This window comes from Seriola aureovittata, chromosome 6 (assembly GCF_021018895.1).
Source record: "Seriola aureovittata isolate HTS-2021-v1 ecotype China chromosome 6, ASM2101889v1, whole genome shotgun sequence".
NCBI classification, from domain to species: Eukaryota; Metazoa; Chordata; class Actinopteri; order Carangiformes; family Carangidae; genus Seriola; species Seriola aureovittata.
This window is the reverse complement of record NC_079369.1, coordinates 29,819,928-29,830,529: the sequence shown is the minus strand read 5'-3', so window position 1 is coordinate 29,830,529 and position 10,602 is coordinate 29,819,928. Positions and strand designations below refer to the sequence as shown.

The 10,602-nt window shown below is 42.6% G+C and overlaps 1 protein-coding gene across 1 annotated transcript; it reads right to left on the bottom strand.

Moving 5' to 3' along the window:
• Nucleotides 1–1,268: 1,268 nt before the first annotated feature.
• Nucleotides 1,269–5,535, bottom strand: ddx10 (DEAD (Asp-Glu-Ala-Asp) box polypeptide 10). The gene is made up of 2 exons (XM_056379462.1): nucleotides 4,076–5,535; nucleotides 1,269–3,057 (listed from the first exon to the last, which is right to left on the bottom strand). Exons 1-2 carry the CDS (start codon nucleotides 5,423–5,425, stop codon nucleotides 1,873–1,875), a joined length of 2,535 nt encoding a protein of 844 aa, XP_056235437.1. The 5' UTR covers nucleotides 5,426–5,535; the 3' UTR covers nucleotides 1,269–1,872.
• Between the last annotated feature and the right edge of the window lie 5,067 nt (nucleotides 5,536–10,602).

The following is a 10,602-nucleotide window of genomic DNA, read 5'->3' as shown; positions in this document are numbered from 1 at the left end:
TGGGAGAGGCAGTGGTTCTCATGGTGATAATCAAAATCTAAGATTTTTTGTCACAATGTCTGTCTGCACTTCAAAATTAATTTAAGTAGAGATTTGGGGAATTGTACATTGTTATTATTTTCTAATAACAGTAAAAATGAGTTTTTTACAAGATGCTCCATCCAAGGTTGTAGAAATGTAAAATCATCAAGTCAAATGACCAAGAACCAGAGTCCTTTACAGAGTGTGTAGTTAGTTTTCTGATGCATGTTTCTTCATGAACAGTTGTTTCATAAGCTTGAGGATTAGAACAGATAAATCATATCAGTTTATTTATTGAGCATGGAAATGTCAACCTTTATCTCAACAACCATCACTGCAGCAGGAGACTGAGCTGAAGCATGATCATTTTTCTAGATATTCTAATTTTATAATGGTGATGTAAGAGCCATATTAATAATTGGTAAATTTAGTAACTTAATAGCAAAAATGTTGAAATGCTCATTTAGTTATGTTGCTAGTTACGTGTTGTTTTGTGTTGACGGAACATCTGCTTATCCACTGGTTTTCTTCCAGTTTTTTTATAAACTGCGGACATGAGCCCCTGCAGTGACCTCTGACCTCTGTGAGGAGTGAAGGATGGTGAGACATGTTCACTTTAAACTCTACAGGCTGCTCATAAAACAAATGGGGTGATGACACAAATAGTACTGTTAACTATGTTTGCAGAGATTTTATCTGTTATATTTTTTTCTCAGATTTAGTCACAAGAATAAAATCATGTATACTTTATACAAACAGTACAGGTTGTGCACAAACCAACTGATCCTCTGGAGACTGATCTAACTGGTGGATTCACAGAAGAGAGTTTATTCTCCTCTGTATTAAAGGCCTCAGTGTGCTTCAGACAACGTGTTTGTTGGATGCTGCATCTGAACTCTACACAACAATGTGACCACCAGGCCCACGTTGAGCTGTGATTGGTCAGGTGACAGTGAGCACCTATTTTTTCATTCTTGACACAGCTACCCGTCACTCACCGTGAACAGGTGAGTGCAGCACTGTGAGGCAGCCTGGCTCAGCATGTTAGATGAATCAGTTGATTAGAAGCAGACGGAGACCTTCACTCATGACAGTGGCTGACAAAATCAAACCATTGAACTGAGCACTGAAATGACAACTCCATTTCCAAATGAAGTATTTAATACATGTCATTAGATTATATGATGATGATGTAGATGATGAGATAAGAAACCGGAAGCTCTTGACAATGGATGAGGAGTCATACAGAAGAAATCTTACACATTTATCATCAAAACCTCTGAGCTACAAATTCACTGATGTCAACAGCAGTTACATTAAATAGGCAGCTCCTCAGTCTATGTTAGTGAGTGACAGAGTCTGATCACATATTCATACATTTAACTCAGCAATGACATCAAAGTGAAATCATCTGCTTGGTCAAAGTTAATAAAGATTAACAGGTCAGGGGTTTGTCGTTCCAGCCCTCGTCTGTGGAGGGCAGCATCATCCGTCACAGTGTACAACCTGCCTGAAATTCAATAGAAGAAGAAACAGACACTCCTTTAAACTCAGAGCTGCAGTAATGACTTTTGTCAAACACAACATCTGCCGCACCAGACAGCCTCAGACAGCTGTTATCCCCATCACTGTGAATCCATGTTTACACACCGTGGAAGTAGTAGTTCTCTTCATACTGGTTGTTTGTTTGAAGGACAGTTGGTGGGTTATGAGGCAGGTCTACTGAGTGTGAATCTTAACAATTTCTGTGATTTAGTCCTGTCTATTTAATGTGACCGACAAAGAGGCTTTAATGAAAAGACCATTATGAACTCATCAGTTAAACAAAGTTCTGACTTGTCCCTGTTGTCTCTACCTCCGTCCTCCCAGCAGATGTAAGACTAAATCCTCATCTTCAGCCAGAGAGAGACCTGTGTCCAGAGCTGAGTGCTCATCATCCTGCTGTCTCACTTTCTTCCTCCTCGCTGCTGTGAGCTCCTCATCTTCCTCATCACTGCTTTCACTGCTGTGCTCCCGTTTAGTGGACCTTATCTGATACTGCCCCCCGCGCCCAACCCCCTCCTCGTGGGCCTGTTTGTCGGGGTCCGGCAGGGTGCTGGGGTCAAACTCATCATCGCTGTGATTGGCCAGGTACGCCACCACCTCGTCCTCGTCGTCAGACTGCTGCCTGTGCTGCTTGCTGGCCTCCCTCCTGGCTGCCTTTTCCTTCAACCTCTTCTCTGTGTGTTTGGCTTTCACTTTGCGCCTGTACTCATCCTTGTCAAACTCCTGGTCTTCCTTTTTCAGTCTCTCCCTGGCCTTCTCCACATTGATACCTGAACCTTCCTCCTCTTCCTCCTCTTCACCAGTCACTGCCCGTTGAACTGGTGGCCACAGCTGCATAGCGTCTCCCTCTTCATTAAAAGTCACTTTGGTGTTGACTTGGAAGTTTCTCTTAAGCACCTTTTTGGCCTCTTTGAACTTTGTCTCTTTTTCCATTTTCTTCTTGGGGCCATTTAAAGGTTCCTCCAGACTCTCCTGGTCCTCTGTAAGACTGAAGACGTCCTTTCTTTTGACCATCAACAGGTCCAAATCTCTTAGATCATCATCATCATCGTTGTCATCTGAACCTAGAAGTAGTGCCCTGGACTGATCCACATATTGTTGATCACCGCTTTCCTCATCATCATCATCCGAGTCTTCAGACTCAGAGTTTTGATCTTCCACATGAGGGATGTTTCCTCTCAGCTGGGCCTTAAAGCTCCTCAGCTCCTCTTCTTCTTCAGGCTGCTCCACCTCTCTCTGCCCACCTCTCTCACCTCTCTGTGCCTGAACTTTATTTAAGAAGCGCACCCTTGGAGCCACAGCGAGGCCAAGAGAAACGGCGTACTCCTGAAGCTGGAGTTTAAAGACGTCAAACACATCTTTGTTCTTCATCAGATAAACGGAGCGCAGGTAGGAAACAAAACACCTCTGGGCCCTCTCCTTCTGCTCCTTCTCCTGGGCCAGGAAGGCCTCCAGCTTCTGCTGGACGCTCTGCAGTTTGTCTGGGTTCACCTGGAATTCATTACACAATGAAATTAGTCAGTACACATCTTGTCTGCTGCTCTGATGTTGTTGTTTGTATTATTTATGGTAAAGGCACCTGAAGATTATATGACCACTAGTGTCACTACAGAACAATATTTTCATGTTGTTTGAATCTTGTGCTCTTATTATTTCCTCCACAGATTCCTCTGAGACAACTTTATTTTCTCTTTTGGACCAAACTCCACTCTGGGAACTGAGAGGACTGTGAGTCTCATTTCAGTGTAATCTCAACTTTGAACAAACATTTTCTTCCATCTGTTGCAGGCAAAAGCTGAGAGAGCACTGGGAACAACATCTATATTTAAAATTGATTAATGGGTTCATTGACCTCTGGACTAAACTTGCAACTACTTTCTACTGAAGAAATAGTCCCTGTAAAAACTGTTGATAATGAGGCAGAAATCTCAGAGCCAAATCTCAACACCTGGACAAATCAAGCCAACCTCTCAGCATCAATCAGTGACACGGGAGAAGAGAGACCTTGTTTTGTTGTTGCTTTGTTTCTTTTCATATTTTGTTGTTTCTTTGAAAATTTGAGTTGACTGGCCCTTTAAATACATTGACATCAATCCTGAGAACAGATGACAGCTGCAACAACAAGGTAAGGACCGGAATATCTTCACTACGAAACATCTTCCTGTGGATTCTCACACTAAGAAAACTCTACAAGTATAATCCACCAGTTCTGTATGACACCGACCCTGAAGCTGTCAGGTACAAAACCACTCTGCTTTTTTATCAACGTTTGTCTTGGACATGGTGAGTAACCTACTTTATCCCGCCAGCGTTTTAACAATATACAGCATCACAACAATCAGATAATGGCTGAGAACACTTTAATGTCCTGGTTTTTGAGAAATCCAATACAACATCACCACAAACTACAGCCTAGAAAGTGACCACAGAGTAGAGTGGTACTGCACTGGGTTACATCACATCATACACTGTGAGAACAGTGTGATGTAGAGTATGAACAGGGTCTCACCTGGATCTTATTGATGGGAACCTTCTTCTCCTGCAGCTGGCCAACCATGCCCTTCTCCTCTGATGGAAGCAGCAGCAGCAGGGCTTCTCCCCCCTCCTTGTACCTGGCAGTGCGGCCCACCCTGTGGATGTAGGTGTCTGCATCCTCCGGACAGTCGAACTGCAGCACCCAGTTGACAGCGGGGAAGTCCAGGCCTCTGGCGGCGATGTCAGTGGCAAAGAGCACAGCATTCTGCTTTCTGAGGAAGTCGTTGTAGACCTCCACCCTCTTCATCTGCTGCTGCTTTCCATGCAAAGCCAAGATGGGCATGCCAGGTCTGAGGCGGCAGCAGGCCCGGAAAAGGTACTGTACCTCCTTACAGCATGCAAAGAAGACAATGACCTTCTTCTTCAGGTGGCTCCTGATGAAGGAGTAGAGCATGTTGACCTTCTGGTGAAGTTCACACACCACATAGCTCTGCTCCAGGGTGGCTGGCGTGCTGAACTTGGCCTTCTCGTGAACCCACACGTACGCTGGGTCTTTGAGGCTGAGCCGAGCTAGGTCTTTGACGGACTTGGTCTGCGTGGCGGAGAACAGCAGCGTCTGCCGGGAATTCGGGAGATTCTCCAAGATTGCGTTGAGTGTATCGGCGAAGCCCATGTCCAGGATGCGGTCCGCCTCGTCCAGGACTAGCATGTGGAGGTCGGAGGCGTGGAAGGTGGCCGTCTCGTCCATGTGCTGGAGCAGCCGGCCAGGGGTGCAGATGACGATGTTGGTGCGATGGATCCTCTCCGACTCACTCTTCAGCTCTTTCCCACCTATGATGAGCCCCGCGGAGAACTCGTGGTTCTTGCCCACCTTGCGCAGGACTTCGAAGGTCTGGTAGGCAAGTTCTCTGGTAGGGGATATGATGAGTGCACCGAGGCCATCCATGGAGCTCCACTGCTGCCGGTAAAGACACTCCAGCACCGGGATGAGGAAGGCTAACGTCTTCCCGGAGCCAGTCTTAGCCGCGCCGAGGACATCTTTCCCCTGCAAAGCGAAGCCAACGGTCTGTCTCTGGATCTCTGTGGGCTGCCGATACTGAGCCTCCTGCAGCCCCAGCAGGGTCTTCTTTGAAATGGGGAAGTCTGAGAACTTGACGGCCTCTTTTGTGTTGATGTGAGGGTACCTGCTAACCAGCCTCTGGATGTCCTCCCTCTCGACCTGCCACTCCGGCTTCTTCTTCTGCGCTTTCTCTCGCTTCACTCGCGCCTGCGTCTTCTTGTATTTTTTCTTCCATTTCTCGAAGTTCTTCACTGGGTCGTCTTCCGCTTTCATCTTCGCGGGTTTAGGTTTCTTCCCCAATGATTCTGAGCGTTTGCTCTCCATGATTCAAACCAAGCAAATCAACACACACGAGTTTAGACCATACAGACTATGAACAGCGTGGAGAAGACAGCTTTCTGTCGCGTACAGAATGACGTCATGACACGTCATCAAGCGACGTCTGTATTCTTCTTCTTTGTGGATTACAACCAGACGAATCACTATCGCCACCTGTTGTAGTGTTATGAATCGCAGTTCCTGATCCTGCAGATGTGATGAACATATGTCCCACAATTCTATATGAAGGGTATTTTAAGATTCATGTTTAATCCTGTTCTTGCTCCTTAAGTGTCTCCCATTAACACACACACACACACACACACACACACACACACACACACACACACACACACACACACATGTTCCACAGTCTCCGTTCGACTGCACGTCTCCAGAGGTGGACACAGTTCACAGCTCCATTACTGGAGTCAGAGTATAGATCCTCCTGGTCAAATATTAATCCAATACAAGTGGAAGTTGCTCAGTTAAACTTTTACTTGAGTTAAAGTACTGGAATACTTGGGAGAATTGGGAGAAGCGTGCAGTGCTCCCAATCCCCCCACTCTCCAATCTCACCCCAAGTACCCATTTTCTGCCTGGTGGAAAAGAAAGGAAAACAAGACCTTATTTGTTTATTTCCTATATTTTTTCCTATAGTTGCTCTCTCCCTCTCAATAAATCAAAAATATAAGTCATATATCTAAAACAATAGAAATACCAAAAAGCTTTCAGTTGTTCTCTGTAGTAGTGTATGCTATTCATGTTAAATGTCATTTTGATGTCAGAATGTTCTGAAGACTTGTGGCTTGTGAACAATGGGTCCAACAATGACCTATTTCGGTCACTATGGAGCGAAAGAATCTGTCATAAACTGTGATCTCGTTCACTTCTCCCATTGGAATGAATAAACTCAGACCTGTGGGGGTTTAAAGATGGCGCTGTGAAAGATCTTGATCTCGAGTGCAGCTTTCAAATCGGACATTTACACGTGGGTGCGGCTTTTGTACGACCGACAATATACTTTTTCGGATGTAATATTGACTCGTCTCCGTTATTCAATTGTTTTACTTAACTTTTAAGGTAATTTTAGCAAGTTATGTCGAGCTCCTGTGGAAAGAGAAAAGACACGGCGAGGAAGGTTGAGATGGAGGTTGTCGCCTGTGCTTCTAATGCACTTATTGATAACTGCCACGACTATGCCACCCATGACGACACCCCAACATTTTCTGTGATGAATGAAGAGGATTTTCCTTCTCTGCCCTTCACTCCAGAGAAACCCCCTGTCAGGTAAAAGTGAAATGGCCAATGCTGATCTTGTCACTACGCTGTCAGAGTTGATCAATGGTCCAAAATAACACTGTCCAAATCACGAGTCTGAGGGGATAAATGGAAACTGTCTGCAGACAAATGACTGAAGTGAAGTGAACTGAAAAGTTTCCCAACTCGAACTTTCTCCTGATGGAGAAAAAAAACTATGCTGGATTCGAGCATCACCGAGATGGACAGGTATTCGATGCGATGCAACTTGAAACTACACGGCGTAGCCGGGCGAGTGGAAGACAAAGATGTTCGCCACGAAGTGATCCGCATCTGCCAGGTGCTGCTGCCGTCCGATGCTGAACGTCTCCCGGATGTTATCGATACGTGTCGGCCTGAAGAAACCGAATGGTACTAGAGGCATCATCCTGCTCCTCTCGCATGTACAGAGCAACAGTGTGGGCTGCAGCAAAGAATTCCTCCTACGAGACAACGGTTTGTGCTTCTGGGAAGATCTCTGCAAAGCCGACAGAGAAACCGGAATTAAGTTATGGCCACTTGTGGACAAAGTACGAAAGGTTGGGAAAACTGCCTACTTAGTAGGTGGTCGCGCCTTCATTGAGGAAAATGAGATTCCTCTTCCAGTCTGAGTGAAGGAGCATGACAACTTGTCAGCAAGAAGTTAGGACACCTGCACCATAAGTTACTTTTGACATTTATTTTATTTTTTTATTTTTTTTTATTTTTTTACAAGAGTTTGTTGGTTGTACATAGGGTTGCAAAATTCCGGGAATTTTCTAAAATGGAAACTTTCCATGGGAATTTATGGGAATAAACTGGGAATTTTCAAAATTGAAGGTTGGCTCTTCATAGGGAACTTAAATATAGTTGAGGAAAGTATATTTTAGCATAATCTTGACTAAAACAAACAGATGCCATTCAAATACACTTGAATATCCATGCCATTCCTCAATCACATGCACAGAGCACACTGCTTACTGCATGGCTAACGAGACCACGCCCCCTACTGGCACTGTGCATGCCTCCATCACATGTACAGAAGATTTCTACAAGACTGGACCAAACTTTTGAGCCTGAAGCACAGACACTATTGAAGGCAGACATTTGAGCCTGTGGAATAAACATATATAATATATGTACATATATAAATAATATATTCCCAGTTAGTTCCCCTAAATTCCCATTAATTCCCAAAATTCCCAAGCTTAACTTCCCATAGAAATTTACCGGAAACTTTCCAGAAATTTACCGGAAATTGTCCGCCCCTTTGCAACCCTAGTTATACATGAGCCGTTTTTCACTGTGTACTTTAATACGAAGCTGTTCTCGCGTCATTCCACCATATAGTTTTCAGAGTCTAAGCTGTGTGGCTGACGTTTCTAAGTACAACTTTGTCGTTATCTATTGTTTCTCTCAACGCCAGGGGTTTAAAAGATCATTTGAAGCGCAAAGCTTTATTTTTATTTGCAAAACAATGTAAAACATATTTTTGCTTTTTTCAGGAGATGCATACCGTTAATGATGATGTGAATTTTTGGAGGGCTCAGTGGGGAAATGAGGCCCCTTTTTCTCACATGCGTCTGCCGGGGTTTGCACACCTAAAAATAAGTTCACAGGGGCCTTACTGGATACAGAGTGCAATAAGAATGGTCACTATATCTGTCACGTTTTTGACATTCACAAAACCAACTTCATTATAACGAACATTTATGGATATAACAAACACAGTGATTGATAACAATAATTTAATTAATGATGTGGAAAATAGAATTATCTATTGGCTGACCAGATTCCATAATGCTTATTTACCTATAGGTGGTGATTTCAATATTACTTTGGACAACACAATGGATATGTGGCCACCAGGTTTTCAAACTAATGCCAATGTAAATTTAAAAATGCTTATGCAGAGATTTGATGACTGGAGAGACAAATATCCTTATGACAGAGTTTTTACATGGTGCAATAAATCAAGGTCTCGACAGTCTAGAATAGATTGTTGGTTAATCTCGAACAATCTTAAAGATAGTACAAATGTTAAAATTCTTTCTACCTCTTTAACTGATCATAAGGCCATTCAAGTTCACATTTCTTTACTCCCCTCTTGTAATTGTCCACATAACTCCTACTGGAAACTTCTGTTTGTTTTATATCATGAAGCAGTTAAACTCAGGGTTAAAGAGCTAATACAAGTTTTCTGGAATGAGGCTCAGGCTGAAGGAGTATATGACAGTAAATGGGAACTTTTAAAATTTGAAGTCGGTAAGTTCTTTAGGAAATATTGCAGTAATCCTGCAAAGGAAAAATGATTTGAGCAAGAAAATGCAATTTCCATGATAACTGCCTTGTCCTCCATATGTCTTGATAAAATCTCAAAAGAAAAAGAGACACTATTTGAGTATCAAAACAAACTAGATAAACTTTATCAATCTAAAGCTGAAGGGGCCTTTGTGAGATCCAGGAGACGATGGCTGGAAGAAGGTGAACAGAACTCGGCATATTTCTTCAGGTTAGAAAAATCCCAGGCAAAAAATAATACTTTCCACCAACTAAGAATAGAGAACATAGTATGTGATGATGTAAACCAGATTGGAAACTTCTGTGCCAACTTCTATAAAACTCTATATAGCTCCCATTCTTGTGAAGATAGCACTGTCGCATTTCTGGATCCAGTAATTAATACTAAACCAATCAGTACTGCTGACCAAGAACTCTGTAATCGTCCAATCTCTCTTAAAGAAGTAGAGGAAACAATCAGTAGTTTAAAGAACAACAAATCTCCTGGAGTGGACAGTATAATGTTGGGTCTCATCATTCAAGATGCCAAATGTTTCTTTGCTCCACTGGACAAAGGAACTCTCACTCCACAGTTCCTCACCGTTCACACCTGGGGACGACCCTTCCCATTCCATCAGGTGTTATCATGCTTTATAAGGGTCATTCTTTTCCACCTTCTGATGGGACACCTTCACTTGATCCAGTTGACACACCTATCGGAAAACTGTGTTTTATGCCTGCTTCCTGTAAGAGAACAAACAATAGGAATATCCACAGCTTGTTCCAGGCTAGTTGTATCTTTGTTCCTTATGTGATCACAATCTGGAATGGTCTTGTTCAGGATATAGAATGGGACAAGACATTGACTCTTCCTAACAGATTTCTACCAGTTAACAAAGTTAAAGAGATTTCTTTTAAGATCATCCGTCGTTGCTATCTTGGCAAATCATTTTTAGTAAGATTAAAGTAAGACATTGATGTAAACTGCAGTTTTTGTGATATGCAACCGGAGACTGTCTTCCATCTGTTTTAGACTTGTGAACACACCCGTAATCTGTGGCAAGGCATCTGTCGCTTCATTTTGGACTTTATCTATGATGCTTTTTTACTTTGTTTGTAGGATGTATTGTTTGGGTTCACGAATATACAAGAGATCTAGAAAACACATTTTTTTCTATGCAATCTCATCATATTACTTTGCCAAGTTTTATATCCATAAATGTAAGGTGTGAAAAACTAAACCCTCTTTTTGTACTTTTAAGAAGGAAGCAGAGTCCCTATATCAGAACATTATCTACCTCATGTAACAGTAAAGCTGTGAAAACCCTCAATCTGCTCTCCAAATGTAAAATATTGATATAATTTGTAGTATACTTTAAAAAAAAATATATATATATATATATGTATTTGATTGTGTCAAACTGTTGTTTATAACCCCTGGCGCTGTGCATATTTGTTGTCTATCTTTATTAATTTTGTTGGGCTACTTCTTTTCTGCCTTACTTTGAATATGTAATATAATTAATAAAATAAATAAAAAAATAAACTCAGACCTGCTTCTAGTCTCCTAAAGGGGCGGGGAAGTGGAGAAACCCACGTGACACAGATACAGGAAATAATCATTT

Coding starts and splice junctions, on each gene's coding strand:
- ddx10 (XM_056379462.1), bottom strand. CDS start 5,425: ATGGAGAGCAAACGCTCAGAATCATTGGGGAAGAAACCTAAACCCGCG. Junction 3,058..4,075: donor TTCCCATCAATAAGATCCAG/GTGAGACCCTGT, acceptor AATGAATTCCAG/GTGAACCCAGACAAACTGCA.